Here is a 23,575-nt window from a genome sequence, read left to right as displayed (position 1 = left end):
TTAACCTACACACCAGCTGTCCACATTGGACGGCTCTCACCAACAATTTCAATATCAGTCTCTTCTGTGTTGTTTGGGAACTCCCTTCGTCTCCCAAAATTACAGACAACACAAATGAACTCACTCTTTCGCTTCCTTCCTCTTACAAAATTTGGTTTTTCAATTTAATTACTCGCTATTTCTTCCACTAATTGCTGCGTTTCAATGCCTGCTAAGTTCATAGCCAAATCGTGCCTGGATAACCCTAGACACTTGCAAACAGCTCCTACCCGCCAGCCGTTTTGGCGTATTTCTCAGTTTTTGTTTTCTTTACTAGCTTTGACTCGCTTGTAGTTATAGAATTCCATCGTTTGAGCCTCCGATGGCGCCCAGTCGGAGAAAAGGTGATAGCAAAGCCGCCGCCGCCGCCGCTCGCCGTCAATGGAAGGTGGGCGATCTTGTCCTCGCGAAAGTTAAAGGCTTCCCTGCTTGGCCTGCCACGGTATGCGCCTCTTCCTTTTTCTTTATATTTTGCGTATGATATATTCGAAGAAAAAAAAAGAGGGTCCGTTTTTTAGGGATTTGGAAGTTGTAGGGTATGCTTTGAGTTAGGTTTTATGTGGTTTGTTTAGTGCTTCTGGCGGTGACTTGGTGAGTTGATGCTTTTTGGGGGCTTTTGTTAAATGCTAAATAGCATGGAAACGGAAACATCGAAACGGAAACGGAGAAATGCTTTTTTTCAAAAATATAGGAAACGGAAACGTGGAAAAATGTATAAATTTTAAAAATGTTGGGATTATTTATAAATACCAAATTTTTATAAGAAAATACAATACTCGGCATTTGAAAAAAATAAATAACTTAACAATGGGACACTTTTTCCAATTCTTCCAGGAAGTATATACAATCCAATGCTAACATGTATAAAATTTAAACCAGACAATACTAATTTCTGAATGAATAGTTTACTGTCCACTCTTTTTGTACTTTTTTCCCTCTCCATATTTCAAACTTTTCACTGGGTTTTTCTCTTGTTCTTCTAACCTTCTTTTGATATTCAAAATTCTAATAACAAGATGCATCACATGTTCCTTTAATAACTACTTGAGAAACTCTTTTTACTAAAGACTGATTCATATCTTTACAGTTTAATCGTTAAATTGAATATTGAAGACAAATATGAAGATTGCAATAGAATATGAAGATTAAAGAATAACGTAACAGATTCGCCTGAGACTTTGAGCCGTCGGAGGCAATGAGGAGTTAAGATGCCGAGCTGTAGTCGGAGACTGTGAGGAGTCGAGACATATGCTTGGGATGGAGAGATGTTAGGTTACTGGAAATTGAATAAAATTGGGAATGAGGAAGAAACATATTGCTTTGGGACGTTTCCTATGCTTGGGGATATGTCAAGAAATGCGTTTTGTATTTTTGCAAAATAATCGAAACGGCCCCGAAACGTTTCGTACTGGTTTTGGGTCGTTTCGGAAACTGAAACGTTTCAGAAACTCGGGAACGCACTATACTGTGTGTTTCTGTGCTTCCTTGGTTAAATGGGGCTTGCTTCTGGATCTATAGTCAAGAGTGTAAACACTCGTGCGCTGTTGTTAGTTATAATTGGTCTTGTTGATGTTATTTGCATGTGATTTGATTGGAGTTGTGTTGTTAATTAATGGATAAGCTGAAAGAGGGATTCTTGTGTTTTTCCCTTTTTAAACTCTTTTTAATAAAGGAGCATTACTTGGTGTCACTAACCCTTGCGCTCTTGTCAAAAAACTAATGTTACAAATCTTTTTGTTATTTTCATTAACTTGAGACATTTTGGAGAAATTGATTGTTTTATCTTGTTAAGTTGAAGCACTGCATAAAATTTAATGTAAAAGAGTGATTTTTATGATGTTGAAATGCTTTAACTACCTAAGAGTAGCATTTCCTTTAATATTGTGTACTTACATCTGAATTTAATCAAGTCTTGCAGACACCTTTCTTTCTTTCTTTTAATTTTTGATTGCTGTTGTTTTGTTCAGTATTGGGCTTAATGCATTGGTTTTTATTCAGGCTTAATTTGTTGGTTTTCGATGGTAGGTAAGTGAGCCAGAGAAGTGGGGCTATTCAGCTGATTGGAAGAAAGTACTGGTGTACTTCTTTGGAACCCAACAAATGTGAGTGCTCTTGAAAATGTTTTGGTTATTTTTGTTACATTGTTTTTCAGTATGAGTGTGGATGATAGTTTGTGTGTTTTATGATTTAACGTGTTGCTCAGTTGTGGTGATAGATTCGTATGTTTGCACTTTATTTTGTGTTTCCAATTGACTGATTGGCAATTTGTATATATTTATTGGTGTTATTAATTACTGACTCATGCTGTTATAGAACGGGCATGGTTGTTAAGTTGATTGTGCTGACAACACAAGATTATTCAAATTCAAAGTGACTAATTTCCTGATGCATCTTAACCTTGACTAGTCCTACTAGTGTGGATTTTATTTAATAATTTAATAATCATTTTATTACCGCTTTTATTTCAATTATTGTTTATTATACATTTGATGATGTTGACTGAGTGATGATAAACTCAATGTTTCGTTGTTTTTTGTTCCCACTGATCCTTGAAAAAGGGGAGGTGATAGATTAGTCCATTGGTAATTCTTAAGGGAAGTGTCAATTGCATGTTTTTTTTTCCTTGTTCAAAATGAAAAGATATGATCAAATTGTGGGTATCTTTTCAGGTTGCTTTGTTGTAGATTTGTGACTAAACATTTGTATTAACCTGTTTCAATAGGTTATTTTGTACTTCAATACATAGATTGTGGTATTGAATGATAATATGTATTATCCTGCTTTGGTAATACATGTGAGTGTTGTCTTTTAGAATTTAAAGGCTCATTTGGAACATGTTCTCATTAATTATAGATCTTCAAACAATGAGTGTTTGAAATTGATAAAGATGAAGATAGGTTATTTAGTGCTAATCACAACTACTAGTTCATTGCTAAACTTTTGCTTCATCTTGTACATTGCTTGATGATTTGAAAAGTTTATTTGTGCAATTCCTTAGATGTAGCTGCTTAGGTGTGTTAGGATAAATGGTTAGCAAATACACTAGTAAGAGTTGCAAATACTTATTTGAACACAATTTCAGTGTAGTATTATGTATATGAATATGGTTGAGCCACTTTGCAAATTTCTTTGGTTGTAGTATTGGTTTAAGGTCGCCTTTCAGCTTTTGTATTAGTGAATTCATAAGATGCCTTTTCTTCATATGGCAAATGTGTGAAACATTATGTTGGTTGTCTTATTGGAGCTTTGAGATCAGGAAGTGTGCATGATGCGCACTAACCATGTTAGAACAATGTTAAGTGAAATATGATAATGTGTGATGAAATGGCAATATAGTTCTTTTTTTCATTAAAGTGCTAAAGTGTTAATGTAATTGTTGAATTGTATTTTGTTAATGTGGAGTTGTATTTTGTTATATTAGGAAGACTATCAAACCATATTAGGATAGAATACGTATTTTAAGGATTTGATTTGATTTAATTTATTTCCTTCTATATCTTCCCTGTAATTGTATATATTGTAACATTTTGCTCTTTGAATAATATAAGAAAACAATATTCTGAATTCACATGGTATCAAAGCTGATATTAGGCTTCTAAGAATTTTTCGGTAATCTTGATTTATTTTCCGGTGAAATCCACGTTATTTTTCGGCGTTCTTCTCTGACCACCGTGTTCCTGTCCTTTTCCAGTGGTCGTGTCTACACCATTGTAATTGGAACAATTTTGTTGACAATCCCCTGAAAAGAGGGCCGCCTTTTGTTGCCACACGCGCCATCATGCCCCATTAGTCTTCTCGGTAACCTCTATTGCCGATCTGCTTCTTCGGCGAGTGTGCGTTGACACCGCTTCTTCCAGTCAACTCAAAAGACACTAGCAAGTCAGTCTGTGGTGACTTCATCGTCATCGGTCATCGGAATCGTTTGCACACACCGGTTGTTTTCGTCTCGGATCGCCATCTCCAATCTGCTTTTCTAGTGCGCGTTAGCCTATACGGCCGACACTGTTGAACTCAGAAGACTCCGACAAGTCAATTTGTGATAAGCTTGCCGTCATTGGATGTCGGAATTTGCTGCATGTGTCAGCCTTTTTTTGCTTGGAACGTGATCTCCGATCCACTGTTCTGGTGCACGTGGGACTACACCATTGCCGTCAATCGATTCAGTAGAAGCTGGTGATCATTTTTATTGAAGACCCACCTCCACTAGTTGTTGAACGTGCTGTTGGTGACGTCATCGGAAAGTTCCTTCACTGTTCATGCATCTAGAAGCCGTTTTTCATTATTCAACAGTCTCCCGATAAGTTTTGTGAGCCCTGGTTGCTCCGAATCTTTATTATTCTCTATAAAACTTCTTCTATTCTCTGATTTGTGATTCAACATGTCCATTGAAAGCTCCAAACTAGGTTCTCTCTTTCCTTTTAATTCTCTTCCAGTAATTACTACAAAAAAAATTACCAAGGAGCAATAATTATACTTCATGGGTTGCATTCGTTGAATTATGGTGCATGGGACAGGGTCTTGAAGACCATCTCACTAAAAGAGCTGAGGATATTACATTTGATAAAACTATATGGACTAGGACTGAAGCTTTGTTATGTAATATGCTATGGAATACCATTGATCCTCAACTCTATTCTATCTTTAAAGCTTATCGCACATGTAATGACATATGGACTCAAGCCAAACTCCTGTACACCAATGATATTCAACAGTTATATTCTGTTGTATCAACTTTGGTTACCTTAAAACAACAAGACATGAGTATGCCTGAATTTTTGGGTCGGATGACATCTTTGAAGACTGAATTCAATCTGTTGTTACCTCTTGGTAAAACTACAACTGAAGATTTAGCCTGGCGAGATAAATTCTTTATGGTTCTCACATTGACTGCCATTAGTCTTGATGTTACTCATGTTCGAGATCAAATTCTTGCTAGTGTTGTTGTCCTCACCCTTGATGAAGTCTTTGCCTATCTACTCTGTATGTTTTCTCTAGAAGTTATGACTAAATCTTCCGGTACCTCTAATTTTGACTCATCTGTCCTTGTCTCCCAAAATCAACAGCCAAGTGAGCGTGGTGGTCGAGGAAATCGGCCAAAGTGCAGTTGTTGTAACAGATGGGGTCACATCAGAGACAAATATTATAAACTTCATGGTTGTCCTTGAACTACTAATATTGTTCAGACCAGTACATTTGATTCTTTTATTAATTCCTTTGGAGTACAATCTCTACCATCTTTGACTCTCATAGGTGTTGATCTTGAAGACTATCTCCAATATCAGATAACAAAATAATCTTCATCATCTGTTGCTTCGATTGCTCATCCGGGTAATTCAGTTATGTGTCTTACTCTTCCTATTCTGACGCTCCTTCACAATCGTTTGGGACACCTTAGTTTATCCAAACTACAGAAGATGGTTTCTGGTTTGTCACATTTATCGTCCCTTAATTGCGAATCCTGTTAGCTTGGAAAAAATACTTGTATATTGTTTCTAAAACGTGTCAATAAATGGGCTACATCACCCTTTGAGTTAGTCCATTCCGATGTATGGGGTCCTAGTCGAGTCGTGTTTGTTTTGGGTTTTTAATATTTTGTTACATTTATTGATGATTATTTGCGTTGCACTTGGTTATTTTTAATGAAAAATAGATCTGAATTATTCTCTATTTTTGAATCTTTTTGTGCTAAAGTTGAAACACAATTCTCCAATACTATTCGTACATTGCGCAGTGATAATACAAGTGAATGCTTTTCCGCGCCATTTACTAAATATATGGCATCCAAAGGCATTTTACACCAATTCTTCTGTGCTCATACTCCGTAGTAAAATGGAATTTCCGAATGCTAAAATCGGCATTTTATTGAAACTGCCCATACCTTACTCATACGTAGTCATGCACCTTTCCGCTTTTGAGCAGATGTTGTTCTCACTGTTTGCTTCTTAATTAATTGAATGCCTTCTTCAGTTTTACTAGATTAGGTACCTCACTCTATTTTATATCTTGATTAGTTGTTGTTTCCTCTTCAACCTTGTGTCTTCGGATATACGTGTTTTGTTCATGATTTCCACATTCCTTTGAAAGAAGTCTCCATAGTCATTAATGTTGGATCCCTTGTTATTTTTACTTACTATCCCTGCTAATCAAAATGCATAATTTGCATTTTCCAGTTGCTGCTAATTTCCCTTAGTGTCGAGGGACAATCGACTCCAAGGATTATGTTGACATTCCCTAATGCGGACATAAAGAATTCTTGGGCCACTTCAATATCCTGCTACTTCAGTCAGACATCACGACTATCTCCAGTTCCTTTAACACGTTGTCCATCACCCAAAGTCATTTGGAAATTTTTGCGAGTGACCAACATTTGCAATTTCTCAACCAAGTTTTAAGCGATGAAACTATGTGTTGTTCCATAGTTGATTAACACGGTTATTAGTTCCTCCTATACATTACCTTTTATCTTCATAGTCTTCAATGGTCTAAGTTCAGCTACAAAATTATGGGGTGGTTCAATAACTTTTCCTTTTTCAGTTTGAATTTCTCCTTTACCTCCTTTGTTGGCTCCTTCCCGTCCTTCTCCTCTTGGCAAAGCACCACCCACCCTTAGTTGCTTAGATCGATACTGGTGGTTCGGTCTGTACCGTTTGTCACAACGAAAAGAGAGGCCCTGCGTAATTTTGGATTGAATTTCTGATTGAGAAAGATGTCTAGAACCATTGGGTTGAAGAGGTTGGTGTTAGAATCAAATAAATAAATAAATATTTAAATAAAATATATTTCAATTAGGATAGTATATTTGATTTAATTATAGGATATTTACATAGGATGTTTGATTTGATTTAGGTTGAATATTTGATTTAATTAGGATGAATATTTGATTTGATTTAGATAATATTTGGATTTGAAATTTAAAATATGAGAAGTATATATGAATTTAGAATATTGTTTTTCTTCTAATTCAAAGAGCAAAATGTTACAATATATACAATTACAAGAAAGATATAGAAGGAAATAAATCAAATCAAATCCTTAAAAAACATATCTTATCATAATATGGTTTGATAGCCTTCCTAATATAACTAAATGCAACTCATCATTAACAAAATATAACTCAACACTCCCTCTCAAGCTGGAGCATATAAATCATATGCACAAAGCTTGTTACAAATGAAACTAATTCGAGGATCTCGAAGAGATTTAGTAAGTATATCAGCTAGTTGATCATTTGAACTGACATGACTTGTAAAGATATAGCTTGACAGAATCTTTTCTCGAACAAAATGACAATCAATTTTTATATGTTTGTTCTTTCATGAAACACAGGGTTATAGGAAACGTGAAGAGCAGCCTGATTATCATAAAATAATAATATCTGTGATATTTCTGCAAACTTTAATTCTTGAATCAACTGCTTCAACCAGATAATCTCACAAGTGACTAAGGCCATAGCACAATATTCAGCTTCTGTGCTAGATCTGGCAACAACATCTTGCTTTTTACTTTTCCATGATACTAGATTTCCTCCAACTAATACGCAATACCCAGAAGTAGAACATCTATCTGATGGAGAACCTGTCTAGTCAGCATCTGAATATCCAATGATCTGAGTATGTCCTTTATTCTCGTATAACAATCCTTTTTCAGATGCCCTTTTAATATACCTCAAAATCTGAATAACTGCATCCTAATGAGTGTAATATGGGGACTGAAGAAATTGACTTATAACACTAACAACAAAAGAAATATTTGGTCGTGTGATAGTGAGGTAATTGAGTTTCCCAACTAGCCTCCGATATCTCCCAGGATCTGCAAGTGGCTCCCCTTGCCTAGGTAAAAGCTTAGTATTAGGGTCCATGGGAGAGTCTATAGGTTTACAATTTGACATTCCTGGTTCCTTCAGAATATCCAATGCATACTTTTTTTGAGAGATGACAATTCCAGATTTAGACTGGGCGACTTCTATATCAAGAAAGTATCTGAGTGAACCCAAATCTTTGGTTTGAAAATGACTAAATAGATGCTTTTTTAATTGCTCAATACCCTCTTGATCACTTCCTGTAATAACAATATCATCAACATATACCACTAGATAGATACATTGTTTCGGTGGAGTATGTCTATAGAACACTGAATGATCAGATTCACTTTGTAGCATGTTGAATTCTTGAATAATAGTACTAAACCGACCAAACCAGGCGCGAGGAGATTGTTTTAAGCCATATAGAGAATGACGAAGCTTACAGACCAATCCAGGCTCCCCTCGAGCAAGAAAACCAGGAGGTTGCTCTATATAAATCTTTTCTTGTAGTTCACCATGAAGAAAAACATTCTTGATGTCTAACTGATGCAAAGGCCAATGGCGAATGATAGCCATAGATAAAAATAGGTGAATAGAGGATATTTTAGCAACAAGAGAGAAAGTTTCATAATAATCAAGACCATATGTCTGAGTGTATCCTTTAGCAACCAACCGCACTTTCAATCTGTCAACCTGACCGTTAGGACCAACTTTAATAGTATGGATCCACCTACATCCAAACGTTGAGTGACCAGGAGGCAATGTAACTAGTTCCCAAGTATTATTATCAAGTAAAGCAGACATCTCATCCACCATTGCTTGTTGCCATCCAGGATCAGATAATGCCTCATAAATAGTAGCAGGGATAAATATCGAGAATAAAGTAGATACAAAAACATAGTATGGTGAAGATAAACGATGATAACTAAGAAAATTATAGATGGGATGAGGATTACAAGTTGAACGTATACCTTTGCGAATGGCTATGGGAAATTGATCATTAGGAGGTAAGACCGCAGTGACAGAGGATTCTGGAGCAGGAAGAGGGTGCACCTGGTCTGAAGAGACTGACTCACCTGAAGGAGAAGCAAGGCCATTACCTGTAGAAGGACTAGTGGGTGTAAGATCTGCACTAGTAGGAGAACGGTTAGACTTAGAGCATGAATCTAATAAGGGAACAATGTAGGGAACAGGAAGAACTTATATGATAGGAGACTTGTCTAGTTGAGAAGAAGACAAAAAATAAAGAGAAGACTCAAAAAATGTAACATCTGCAGAAAGGTAGTAGCGACGTGTGTTAGAAGAATAACATCGATAACCCTTCTGAAGACGCGAGTATCCAAGGAAGATACATTTAACAGAACGAGCAGACAATTTATCTTAATCAGGAGATAAATCATGAACAAAACATGTACATCCAAAGACACGAGGTTGAAGAGAAAACAAAAACTGATCAAGATATAAAATAGAGTGAGGTACCTGATCTTACAAAGCTAAAGAAGGCATTCGATTAATTAAGAAGTAAGCTGTGAGAACAACATTTGTCCAAAAATGGAAAGGTGCACGACTATATATGAGTAAGGTATGGGCAGTTTTAATAAGATGCTGATTTTTACGTTCGACAATTCCATTTTGCTGCGGAGTATGAGCACAAGAGGATTGACGTAAAATGCCCTTGGATAACATAAATTTAGTAAAAAGATTCAAAAATAGAAAGTAATTCAGATTTATTTTTCATTAAAAATAATCAAATGCAGTGCGAATAATTATCAATAAATGTTGCAAAATAGTGAAAACCCAAAACAGACATAACTCGACTAGGACCCCATACATTGGAATGGACTAACTCAAAGGGCGATGTAGCCCGTTTATTGACACGTTTTGGAAACGATATACGAATATTTTTTCCAAGCTGACAGGACTTGCAATTAAAGGACGATAAATGTGACAAACCAGGAACCATCTTCTGTAGTTTGGATAAACTAGGGTGTCCCAAACGATTGTGAAGGAGTGTTGGAGACTCAGTGATGACACATGCTACAGAATCAAGTGAACTTAGTCTGTAGGGACCTTGTGACTCACATCCTGCGCCAATCATTTGGCCTGTACTGCAGTCCTGTATAAGAACAGAGTCATTAGTAAAGGTAATTGTACAATTTAGGGAACGAATAAGTTTGTCAATAGAAACAAGATTAAATGGATGGTCAGAGAGATAAAAAACAGATTCCAAAGGTAAGAGTGGGAAAGGATGGGCATAACCTACTGCCTTTGCAGTAACAACAAATCCATTAGCTAAGGTTGCAGTAGGTAATGAAGTAGACTTAGTAAAGTGAGAAAATAGACGAGGGTTACCGGAGATGTGATTAGAGGCACTGGAATCAAAGACCATGGCTCGAAAGAAGATTGAGTAAGGCACATAGTTGAATTACTCAGATGAGCAATCAAAGCAACAGAAGATGAAGATTGTTTTGTTGTCTGATATCTGAGATAGTCTTCAAGATAAGCACCTGTAAGTGTCAAAGATGGTGGAGACTGCACTCCAGAGGAGTCAATAAGAGAACCAGATGTTTAAACAATATTAGCAGTTCGAGGAGGACGACCATGGAGCTTATAAAACTTGCCTCTGATGTGACCCCATCTGTTACAATAACTACACTTTAGTCAATTTCCTCGACGACCACGCTTGCCTAACTGCTGATTCTAGGAGACGAGTAAGGGAGTCAAAATTAGATGAACCAAAAGATCTAGTCATAACTCCAGGGGAAGACACACGGAGGAGACGAGCAAATACTTCATAAAGAGTGGGGACAACAACACTAGCAAGAATTTGATCTCGAACATAAGTAAGATCAGGACTAATGGCTGTTAATGTGAGTACCATAAAAATTTATCTCGCTGGCTAAGTCTTTAGCTGCAGTTTTACCAGGAGGTAACAATAAATTAAATTCAGTTTTCAGGGATGCTATTTGACCCAGAAAGTCAGACATACCCATGCCTTGTTGTTTTAGAGTGACCATACAACAGAGTATAACTGTTGAATGTCATTGGTGTATAGAAGTTTGGCTTGAGTCTAGATGTCATTGCATGTCTTATATGCTTTGAAAATAGGATGGAGTTGAGGATCAATGGTATTCCATAGCATGCTACATAATAAAGCATCAATCCTAGTTCATACAGTTTTATCAGATGTAATATCTTCAACCCTCTTAGTAAGATGGTCTTCAAGACCTTGTCCCATACACCATAATTAAATGGATGCAACCCATGAAGTATAATTATTGCTTCCTATTAATTTTTTTGTAGTAATTACTGGAAGAGAATTAAGAGGAAAGAGAGAACCTGGTTTGGAGCTTTAAACGGACATGATGAATCACAAATCAGAGAACAGAAGAAGCTTTTTGAAAAAAAAATGAAGATTTGGAGAACTCGAGGCTTACAAACTGATTAGAAGACTGTTGAATAGTGAAACAAAGCCTGCTGGATGCGTGAATAGAGGAGGAACTATTTGATGATGTCACTGGTGGCACGTGGAGCAACCAGTGGAGGTGGGTCTTCAACAGGAATGATCAACGGCTTCTACTAAGTCAATTGATGTCGGCGGTGTAGTCCCTCGTGCGTTGGAATAGTAAATCGGAGATCATGTTTCAAGAAGATAAACGATCGGTGCATGCAACAGATATCGACGCCTAATGACTTCAAGTTTACCACAGATTGATTCGTCGGCATCGTTTGAGTTCAACGGAAGAGGCGGTGTTGTCGGAACAGGAGATCAACGCCGGAAGATATGAGAGAACGAGTGGCGTGTGGAGCGGCAAACAGTGAAGCTATTTTGACGAATGTGTTGATGAGAGAACCCTGGTCACTGGAAAATGACAGAAGCTCAACGATCGGAGAAACAGTGGAGAAAGGACTTGGATTCGTTGGAAACTAAGTTGAGAACGCCAAAAAAAAAATTTAAATGCGTAATGTAGGCTCTGATACCATATGAATTTAGAATATTGTTTTTTATCTAATTCAGAAAGCAAAATGTTACAATATATACAATTATAGGAAAGATATAGAAGAAAATAAATCAAATCAAATCCCTAAAATACATATCCTATCATAATATGGTTTGATAGCCTTTCTAATATAATTAAATACTACTCATCATTAACAAAATACAACTCAACAGTATAAATAGGTGTGATTGGAGGAGAGGAAGGGGGAATATTTCTTATTTGGGTATTTGAGCAACCATTGGTTGATGGGGAGGCTATGGCCTTAGGGGAGGAGTTGACACCTCTTATTTGTTATCAGTGTTATTTATTTAATATAATATTTTTTATTGGGTTTCTATCAGTCAGTCATTGGAGTTGTGTTGGGTTGCGGGTGGAGTTTTGGTTGGCATATCGTGTTGTTGTGATTGCAGTGTTTGTGTGGTAGTGTTGTTGCAGAACTTGAATGCTGGGTGGGTGAAGGAGGAGTTGGGTTATGTGAATTAAAATTTTGGTCTTGGCTTGAGTTGGTGCGTATGGTGATGTTGTAATGGGTGGGCGTAGAGTTGGTGGTCAGGTTGATGGGTTTGGTCTCATATGGGGGAGTTTGTGGGCTGAAGTTATGGTTATAAGAGTTGGACTTGGTTTGAGTTTGTGATAGTGGGCTGAATGCAATTAATGGTTTTAATTGATATGGGTTTGGGTGAGATGTATTTGACATTTGGGTTAATATGAGCCAATTGAGTTTTGGTTCAGAATTTGAGCTTGTATTATTATTGTATGAGATGGCTAGATTGAATGCGGATGTTGTTGCGTTTAATTGAATTTGGGCTGGTTTGTATAATGTATGGAATGTTGTGTTTGGCTGAGTTTTAATTGAAATGCATTTGGGTTTAATGAATTGGGTTTGGGTCGGGTAAATAGGTCATTGGATCGGGTCGGATTGTTATAAACCCCTTTATCTCCTTTTTTATTTTGGCTTTGTCTTCTGTAATTTTTCCACCATCTTCAGCTTCGCTTTTCTTCTTTGTCTTTGTATCACTGACATTGATTTCCATCTCTGTTGATTTTTCATTTTCTTCATCTTGTTTTCCATCTTCTTCTATGTTCATTGTTTGTTTCATCTCTATCATCGTTGGTAACCAAATATCAGAGGAATAGAGGGATTCCAATAATGTAACTCTCTGGAACCTGCCATTTCTTCCTTCCAATCTCTGTCTTTAACCAATGAATCCTCAAAAATTGCCGACTCTTCCTCCAAAACACTGATGCCAACCCAACTTAGCTTCTCTTCTTTTTGGTTCTCCATTCCATGACTTGCATGCATAGTCAAGATTTGAGTCCTCCTTGTCTTCACAGCGGATACAAATTCCTTTCTCCCAACTGTCTCTAATTTCCCACTGTGTTTATCTTTGGACGAACCTCCATTGTCCATCATCGTCTTGATGATGTCAAGTCTCTCCATTTGCAGAATCAGGTGCTCTGATACCAATTATTTTGGAACTGGATGATTTTTCGGCAACTCTCAAGACAAAGTTCAAGCAAAACTCTTAGAATTGAATATGCACAGATAGCTTTCATGAAGAAATAGTAGAATAACGGAGAAAGACAGTATATGCAGAATAAAAAGGTTGCTATTTCATTCTCCAGATGCAAGGTTTTCTCACTACAAATCCATCACAAGGCTTTTATAGAAAGAAAACTGAGAAATCTATTAACAAAACAGACCTAAAAGCTGGCTAACATGAGAGGCCAGTACTCTCCAAAATGCTAACACTCAAACAGTAAATTGTTCTCACAAAATGCTTCCTCTTTCACTCAACCTCACACCCCCTTTTTTACATACTTCTGTAACAGAATTTGAGGCCCTCTCTACTCAAAGTTTGCCATTTATAATGCATCTGGGCTGCTGTAGATTCTTCTGGACCATTCTCCTCTCCAGCGACCATTTCCTTGCCCTCTCTTTTCTTCAATCCAGCCAATGCAAGGTTCCTATCACAAGTATATAAGTTAGAAGCCTTTGATGAAAAAGAAAAGTATGTTTCTTGTTTCTCTGTCTTGGGATTTCTTTTGAAGTTAGTAAAACGGTGAGAAGATCCTTAAGGTCTTCCTTTTATACTGCATTATTGTTATGATCAAAGTGCTATGAAGTGATTTTTAGATAGTTACTGATATTTATAAATTGTTTGTTAACCAAGCATGTGTTGCATGGACATTTAATGTGCATGTATGAATTAGCATGTGTTTCTGTTTTTGTGCCATGTGTTGTGGGGTTTAGTGGTTTAAATCAAGACCCACATGGTGATGTTTTTTTCCTGTCATGTGAAACAAGTGATTGCCAATCTCCTTATAGTATCCCTTAAATAGTGCAAACCTATGCCGTAAGTGTTTAGTATCCCTTAAATGGTTGAAATTTTTTTGGAACCTTTTTGATTTATTTAAATTCAATTTAGAAATCTTACTTGAAATTTGGTAGAACTCAAAATTATTGATATTTGTCGAATGATTTGACTTGGCAAAGATGTTCATGCTTGGGGTAGATACGTGATACGTGCCTTTTGTACTGTATGTTAAATTAGCAAATATGTGTTGACCATGCATTTCTGTCTATGCAACTTGTGCATTGTTTTATATGGTGATTGAGTTTATTCAAGATCCATGTTGAAATATGTATTCCTTTTTTTGTGAAACATGTCACTACATGTCATTCAAACCATTAGTTGTTCCATAAAATATTGGAAGTGTTCAATTGCATGATTTGTTTTTTCAGCAAATTATGTGTTGCTCTTGGAATTTTGTCTGCACCACTTGTGCATTTTTTATTTGGCGTTTGAGTTAATTCTAGATTCATGTTGAAAATATATATTCTTCTTTGTATTGAACATGCCATCTCATGACATTCAAACCATTAAATGAATTAAGTGCTTTCTTTTTTTCTGCTGCTCATGAACTTTGTCTGGTTGGTGAGGGTTGTCTGTTCATTGTGTTAACCTTTTTTCTTTGTTTGTCTTTTGGATGATGGTGAAATGGATTTTTGTATTGGTTATTTTCTTTGATTTTTGCCCATTCATGTCATTTTGTCTCTAGATCTGGATTGAAGTAAATGGCTAGTGACCTTATTTGAATGGGGACTTTGTTATGCAGAGCCTTCTGCAATCCTGTTGATGTTGAAGCATTTACTGAAGAAAAAAAACAATCTCTTTCGGCCAAACGCCAGGGAAGGGGTGCAGATTTTGTTCGTGCAGTGCAGGAAATTATAGATAGTTATGAGAAATCAAAGAAACGGGACCAGGTTGATTCCAATTCTGGTGATGAGGGCACCCTGGCAAATGGTGGAAATTCAGCAGACTCATCTGCCCACTTTGGATTGAAGGACCGAACAGAAGCTTCTGAAGCAGCACTCGATTCACAATTGTTAAATTCAAATTCTCCTACAGCTGCTGATGATCCAAGTCTTCTATCTCAGAATGCTCCTGCTGTTGGACCATTAGATGCAATGCCTGATAAAGAGGCCTTAGCAGAACAACCTGCTGATAACTTGGTTGTTAAAGAAATACCTGTTCTAACCACCTATACTTCAAGAAAAAGATCTGGAGGCTTGCCATTTCAAAATACTCAGAGAAAGGTACTTTCAACGCGAAGGTCTATAAGCTCAACAAGGGTTGAACACTGTAGATTCCAGAATTTTATGGTGCCATATAATGATGAGGAGAAGAATGCAGGGGAGATATCTGCCAATGTTGCTAGAGATGGATCCTTACAAAGGAATAAACGAATCAGAAAATCACCTGATGCCTCTGAATGTGATGATATGGATTCATTTGCTTATATATCAAACGGTAGCATTGAGGACAATGGTTCTGAAATTGTAACAGTTGAATCTGATGCCTTCAGTCTGAATGAGAGCAGCACCGTGGATTCTGGCTGTAAAGTCGAACATTCAGAGACTGTCGTTGAGTGTTTGGAGGGAGATGTTGAGTTAAGCAAAGGGCTTGATTTCCAAATTAAGGCTGTTTTCTTAAAGAAGAAAAGAAAACCAAATCGAAAGCGAAGTACTAGTGATGCAGTTGATCCTTTTGCGAGAATGGACACAGAAGCTGATGCAGGGATGAATAATTGCCATTTTTCTCAAAATAATGGCAGCATTTTTGATAAATGCCTTTCAAAAGAAGATGGAGATGAGCACCTTCCATTATTGAAACGAGCCAGGGTTAGAATGGGCAAACAATCCTCTGCAGACGGTTTGAAAAATTCTTTGCTGACTCAAGAAAAACCTTTCAAGGATGTTACTCTTAATATGTTAGGGCAAACCAGCCCCTCTTCAAATCATGATGATAATGTTCAGGTAGATTGTTCTGCAGTGAAGAGATTTCCAGAGAATGTATCACCTTTGAAGGACTGCACTGACATTGTAGGAATTAGGCCACAGCTTTGTAAAGATACGAAATACCTATCATTTGGCTGTTCTGCTGATGTTGAAGCTGCTCTACCTCCGTCTAAACGCCTCCATCGTGCACTTGAAGCAATGTCTGCTAATGCTGCTGAAGAAGGTCAAGCCTGCATTGAGGCATTGTCAACCATAAACCCATCTACTGATGTGTTATGCATTGAATCCTTAACAAGATGTTCTAATGAGACTATCGAAAGCAAAGAAGGGAGTGGTTTGGGACTGTGCAGTGCAGACTCGGAAGACGATGCTTCTGGTTTCTATTCTAGGTCAAATCCCAAAGTTTTGGAGGGGTCTACCAAATCTTCTGGAGAAGCACATAGTGCTGATCAACTCACCAAGAGTCCTAAGAGCCAAAATCATCAATTGGATGGAGATGTTGTAGGCCCTATGAACAATGATGATGGCGAAGATCCTACATTGTCACCTTTGGCCATTCATACAATCCAGACTGGGGTTCAAGAACAAACTCTGGAACACATTTTGCCTAGTCCTGACAGAAGACAGGCTAAATCCATGCCAGACGAAGATTCATTTGATCAGTTGTTGCCTTCTAAGTGTGAAGGCAATGCTGAGAATCTTGAGTTGAGTGATTTTAGAGCTGAAAATGTTGAGAAAGAGCTTGATACTGTGGTAAATGAGTCAAGCCTGGATACTGTGTCAGGGGCTGATGAAAGTGCTAAGGTTTCACCTAAAATTGATTCTGACCTGCATCAGTACAATTTGGAGGGAACCGGTTGTTGTAATACCAAGTCTTTGAGTTCTCAAAATGATGACAACTGCCATATTAATGGAATGTAAGCTTTATGTGGCTATATTTTACTCTGGTTTATTTTTTGAATATCAGACATTATTTTACTATTTGCTCCAGGAAGTATTTTTTTCTTTCTAAATTTAAGACATTATTTTTCATTTGCCTTGGTAAAGCTTTAGCCCCTTCTTAGATGGGTTGTTCTTTTAGTGGATATCTGATCCACTTTCTAAATTTTGTTACATTAATATAACTTTCTATATTTCCTACAGAGAAAAAGTAAATACTGTATAGATTCATGGCAGATTTTCTACAATGATTATGAAAGTTACTTACCAAAAAACAAATGATTTTGAAAATTGTATTTCCTCCGTCCTTGGCTCAAATGGTAGAATAGTAATGAAAGAATTATTCAAACAGTAAACAACTGATTAAAAATTTTTAAATAAGTTGCCGGTGGCAGCCTTTGTGAGAGTGCAGACAATTTTTTTGTTTTGCTTCTGTTTCTTATTCTTTGCAGAGATCATTTTTTTATTCTGTTTTTTGTTTTTATTTTTTTACTGTTTGATGAAATATCTTAGTGCATTTAATTCCAAATTTTAATATCTATTGTACATTTTTGTCTTAGGTGTGATATTCTGGAAGAGTTCAAAAATAAAGAAAGGCAGATGGATAAAGGTTTGGTTTCCTTTTCTGAAAATCATGTAGTGGACAAGGTTGTCTCAAATGTCCAATTAACTCTATCTCCGGTTGATGGGGTGGATTCTCCTGCACTGGTTTCTCCTCCCAATTCTTCACTTTGTCACATATCTACATCAGAAAGTGCAAATGTTGTTCAAAACAATGCTAGTTGTGGTCCCAATGTTCACTCACAACACAAGAAAATTTTGGGCACTCAAATTGCTGATGAAGAGGAAAACAGCTATACATTTGTAACTCATAGGCCAACATTTATGGGAAAGTGGAGTGATTATTCAGAGGCACATACTGCTCTTACTTCTTTTGAGGCTTTGCTTGGGTCATTAACAAGGACGAAGGAGAGTATTGGGCGAGCAACTCGCATGGCTATTGACTGTGTAAAGTTTGGTGTTTCTGCAAAGGTAGGAAACTGCTATATAACACTAGTTTTTTACAGGCTTAGTGGGGAGAGTATAATCGTTTGTTTATATTATCCTAGGGCATTATACACTCAGTGGTCCCAGATTTTATCTGTAGAATGAAAGTTCTGTTTATACTTCTAATTTTGTTTTCTGGTATGCTAAGAGCAAGTTTATGAACTGAGTTTACTTTCTTTTTATTTTATTTTTCCTCAGTGATGCTGACAGTGAAATTGTGGATCCTTGGTGGTGTTTGAAATTTTTGAATTTTGTTTATTATTTTCCAAGTCACTATACATGATTGTTGCTGATATGCAAACAGATTTTTGACCAATACAATAAGGAAAAATTTTCAGAATTTTCGTGGTATTTGAATTTAGTGATGATATTTCCACTGGGTCCTTGTAACATTTATTTTTACTGGAGGCTTTTTTAACCCTCATCTTATTTGAAAGTGTTCGTTTGATGTTTCTAAAAGATTCTTTACCAATGGGCTGAAAAGATGTTGATTTTGTTGTTTTACATCCATATGAAGTATGACAACCCTGAGAGGTTGATTTTGTTTTTTTCGGTTTTCAATTGTTGATAAACTTTAAATCCTATGGAATTTGATCATGTTTTTTTTTTTTTTTTCCTGTTTGAACTAGGTGGTGGAAATTCTAGTTCGAAACTTGGAGAGCGAGTCTAGCTTACACAAAAGGGTGGATTTGTTTTTTCTTGTGGATTCTATTACTCAGTGCTCTCGAGGTTTGAGAGGTAATGTGCCTGCAGTCTTGTTACTACAACTTCCTTAATTATGGTGATTTAAATCAAATTATTTGCTTGTGGGGGTTCATGGTTGTGTTCATAAATAAAATATCCAGGTGATGTTGGTGGTATATACCCTTCGGCTATACAGGCTGTGTTGCCGCGCTTACTGTCAGCTGCTGCTCCTCCTGGAAATACTGCTCTGGAAAATCGTAGGCAATGTTTAAAGGCAAGCGGAGGAATTTTTCCAATGTTTTTTGGTAGTTTATGATGTCTTCTCTTTTGGTCATTTCTTACCATAATCTCTTTTGTGCAGGTTTTGAGGGTTTGGCTGGAGAGAAGAATACTTCCAGAATCAGTTATTCGTCACCATATGCGAGAACTCGATTCATTTAGTTGTTCATCTTCTGCTGGTGCCTATTCTCGTCGTTCAGCAAGAACAGAAAGGGCTTTAGATGATCCTATTAGAGATATGGAGGGCATGCATGTTGATGAATATGGAAGGTATGACTGTTGAATCTTTTTCTTAGTTTATATCACTTTAATCTATTTAGCCATTATAATTTAGAGGACATTCCTGTTGCCCCAGCAATTCAAGTTTTCAGCTTCCTGGATTTTGTATGCCCCGCATGTTAAAGGATGAAGATGAAGGAAGTGATTCTGATGAAGGGAGTTTCGAGGCTGTCACTCCTGAACATAAATCTGAAACTGTCGAGGAGCGGGTTACAATCCCTGTCATTGAGAAGCATAGACATATATTGGAAGATGTAGATGGTGAACTGGAAATGGAGGATGTGGCTCCACCTTGTGACATGGAGATGGGTTCAAACAATAACAGTGCTGAAATTAATACTACAGAGACTTCGCAAAATCAGTTAGTGCCCTTTGTCCCTCCTCTACCACAAGATATGCCTCCTTCATCACCACCATTGCCGTTGTCTCCCCCTTCACCACCTCCTCTGCTTTCCCCATGTGCAACGTCTGAACCTTACTCTAATGGAGCAGGCATGCATGTATGTTCTTTGCTTCATTGGATATTAAAAATTTCTTCTAGTCAGTAGTGGTTTGAAAGAAGTGTGGGATGTATTTACTTAATATTTCTCGTTGGTTTTGGCTAACATTTGCAGAACATGCAAAATGATGTGAGACTATCTGTAGCCCAGCAGTCAGTTGCACCAGGGATGAATCCATCGATGCCTATGAATGCAGTTCTTTATCATGCTTCAGATTGTCGGGATCATCAGATGCCGATGCGGATGTCCGACTCTGCTAGCTCTTTTGGCAGTTATCATGTATGCCCATCAAACAATGTTCAACAAGCTGATAGCCCAAGGTTCCATCACAAGCCATACCCTCCACTGCCACTTCATGCTCCACCATCAAATCAGTTCTCATATGTTCAGACTGGCCAGAATATTAAATCTAGGAGGGAACCCCCACCCTCTTCCCTTCCAAATAGATACCATTCTTTGCCACATGATGGTGGAAACTATTACAATAACCATGATAGAATGAAATTGGCCCCATATGAAGTCCAAGAGAATTGGAGATTTCCCACTCCCTCTTTTTCGGGTGAGGATATTTAGCAGTGAGCTATGGATGTATCATTGTTTTCTCTGTCATTCTCTGGTGGCATTGTTCATACTGTTCTTTTCCTTTTCATCCAGGTCCAAGATACCATGACAAACCTAAAGAATCTCATGGACCTTGTTCATATGCTGGTCCCCCATGTGAACCAACAAGAATGCCACACCAAGGATGGGCATATCCTCCCCGGGGAATGAATCACAGGAGTTCTTTACCCATTAGACCACCTTTTGGAGGTCCTGTACCAGTAGGAATAAGAGGTATGTATTAGTAGATTATCTTTTGAAAGAGAACAAAATGTAGTTTGTAATCACTTTTTGAGATTTTCTTTCTTGTATATCTGTTCTGTGCATTGTTGTAGCAATATCATTAAAATTCTCAATGATTGGGTTAGCCATCACCCCTGCTCATGTTAGGAGTATATGTTGGTGCGAAACGAAATTTAGTGGCTAAAGGATTTTTTTGTTTTGGTGTGTGTTTCAGCTCCAGGCAGTTGGCGGCCAAGATAAACAAATATAATTACACTATAAGCATCGGTGTGTTATTTTAACAATTGCAAATCGGTTTGTTGCATGGAATTTTGGCATAGAAATGGAATTGGAGGTCATCTCTTTTTAAAAACAATGGGCAATGGCATTTCCAATTTCATTTTTAAAGCTCTAATTCCATTGTACTAGACAAATGTTAATGAAAACTTTTGATTACCATCTCTTTCTTATCAAACAATTTTTATGGTTTATAATTGTTAGGTTTGACCCAATTTTTGATCTGGGTTCTGCGGCTTGTTCAAAAAGAGTGAGTCATTTCCTGGGCCAAGCCTCATGGACATGCTGGGACTGTGTATATATGTAATTTATCAGCTCTTCTGCAAAAGCAGGAGGGTGGCAAGACGTATTGTCATGGCCATTGTAGAGAGGACAGTTGGAGAGGTAACTACATCAATTCTAGAATTTTCTTATTGCTTACAATTTTGTGTAATTGACTTATTGGAAGCCTTTATATAGGAACCTTATCAATGAAGCATACGATGAAAGTACTTCAGTTCCACATTTTTTGTTACATTTAAAACCGACGAAATGGGTGTATTTGGTTTGGGAAACCTTCTAAACCCAAAAATGAAAAATTATCATATCATCAACTTAGAAGATTATTAGTTATAAATTATTATTATACTTGTAAAAATGAGATATTATTTTATTTAAATGTATTATATTTAAAAAATTATTGAGTATAAATTGATATTATGTTTGTTTAAATTGATATATAATATGTTAAAGTATTATTTTGTCTATTTTGTAAAATATTTTTCATGTTAATGATATATTAGTATTTTTTTTATGTTATTAAATATAAAATTAATTAATTAAATTATTTTATATATTATTTATTAAATTTAATTAAAAATAAAAATATTTTTATCTTAAAAATTTAAAAATTATGCAGGGAAAAATTACAAGAATCAGAATGAGATCATGAGTTCAATATATTGTTGGGAAGTTGTTGGATTTTAAAGACTCATCATTTTAAGATTTTATGATTCAGTTTCAATCATTTGTCTTGTAGTAAATATGCTGCAGGTTCATTTTCAAGAGGCTTATTATTATTATTATTATTATTATTTATTTTCTGTGATAATTCCATGTGTATCTCTAAATAAAAAAATTTAATAGAATTTGAAAAAAATTAGGGATAAAAATCAATGAGGTATTGAAATAAAGTATGGTATGGTATTGTATATACTCTTTGTCACATGATGTCTATTGATGAATAAATAATGGAATGAAAAAGTAACTAAAAATTTCAACACAGTTTTAGGAGTGTTCACTCTAGATATGAATGAATTGGCTTATTTGACAGTTTAATGCCAAACTATCCACTAATCATAATATGAGTAATTCTATGTGCATACATTTCAAATATATAATTAGACATACAAATAATGTACTCTTTTAAGTAGTAAGGTATATTTTGGTCAAGTATGATTGTTAACCATATTCAACCATATATGTGAGTTTAGGATTTTTATTTCTCCTATCTTGTTTCTCTTCTCGTACTGTGTAACGATTATCTAAATTAAACTCTAAAATCCTAAAACAAGATATGAAGAAGATCCAAAGAAAAATGTTTAGAAAGAACTCTAAAATCATAGAATAAAGCTCAGAGCCAATATACATATTTTTTTGTAACCAAGGAGCTCCATTCAGTTTAATTAGATGGATAAACGTTGAGTACAGTGATCAGATTCATAATTACTATACAAGATCAAAGTTAAACCTTCTTCCTGAAAGTTTTAATATTTCTCTTTGAGGTCAACTCAACCAATATTGATAATAATGTTCACACAATTTTAGAGGAATCATTTGGAGTCCAACCACCTAATTTGGTGTTGTCCAAATGTATTATTATTACAACTCAACTTTAACATTAAGGACTAGTCATCTCCGACATTGACAATTTTAAAGGAATTATTATAACCTAGTCAACCAATTTCAACGGATTCAAGATAGCCTAACCAGTAAATTCCAAAGGAATCATTATTCTCTAACCTAATTTAGTCTTTCTAAATGAATTATTATAACTTAAACTTCAATATTAACTATTGGACTTAAGTGACAATGCCATAAAACTAGTCTTTTAATGATTCACCAAACTATTGTGTGGACATTGATAAAGACATATCACGGGTGTGGTATTATCAATTTTTTTTTTTATGAATATATTATTATTTATTCTATGGATCAGTCTAGTAAATAGTGGTGTCAATGGGTTGGGTCAGGCTGGCCGGCTCTGGCTTGGCCCATTGGGCTAATGGGTCGGGTCAGGCTCGAGGCCCAAACAATAATGGGTTTTTGGGCCGTGTTGACCCATTGATATATAAAGGCTCAATGCCCGACGCATATAATAATGAGCCTTAATTGGGCCGGACTTTAATCGGGTAAGGCTGGGCCGACCTATTTAATCAATTTTTTTTAAAAAATTTTAATTAAAATTTTTAAACACAATTATTTTTCAATTATTAAAACCGAGAACAGTATCTCGAATATTTTATTTATAATCTCTCACTTGTGGTAGAAGAATACCGTAATTACATGATAAAAAATATTATAAATTGATAACATAATATAAATA

General features: G+C 36.2%; 1 protein-coding gene across 2 annotated transcripts; it reads left to right on the top strand.

Annotated features, from left to right (window-relative positions):
- LOC123222713 (protein HUA2-LIKE 2-like) lies at positions 1–21,493 on the top strand. 2 transcript variants are annotated; one of them, XR_006503696.1, is made up of 13 exons: positions 1–481; positions 2,065–2,141; positions 14,962–17,061; positions 17,644–18,115; positions 18,760–18,868; positions 18,976–19,088; positions 19,176–19,363; positions 19,449–19,872; positions 19,987–20,431; positions 20,527–20,706; positions 20,930–20,982; positions 21,196–21,375; positions 21,451–21,493. XR_006503696.1 is itself a non-coding variant. In XM_044645633.1 (12 exons), the coding sequence occupies exons 1-11, from the start codon at positions 362–364 to the stop codon at positions 20,953–20,955; spliced, it is 4,254 nt and encodes a 1,417-aa protein (XP_044501568.1). In that variant the 5' UTR covers positions 1–361; the 3' UTR covers positions 20,956–20,982; positions 21,196–21,493. The 2 variants fall into 2 exon arrangements, 1 of the variants encoding a protein (XP_044501568.1); XM_044645633.1 differs by having other exon boundaries at positions 21,196–21,493.
- The last annotated feature ends 2,082 nt before the right edge of the window (positions 21,494–23,575 follow it).

The sequence above is a fragment of the Mangifera indica genome, chromosome 8 (assembly GCF_011075055.1).
Source record: "Mangifera indica cultivar Alphonso chromosome 8, CATAS_Mindica_2.1, whole genome shotgun sequence".
NCBI classification, from domain to species: domain Eukaryota; kingdom Viridiplantae; phylum Streptophyta; class Magnoliopsida; order Sapindales; family Anacardiaceae; genus Mangifera; species Mangifera indica.
This window is presented reverse-complemented; position numbering and strand designations above follow the sequence as displayed.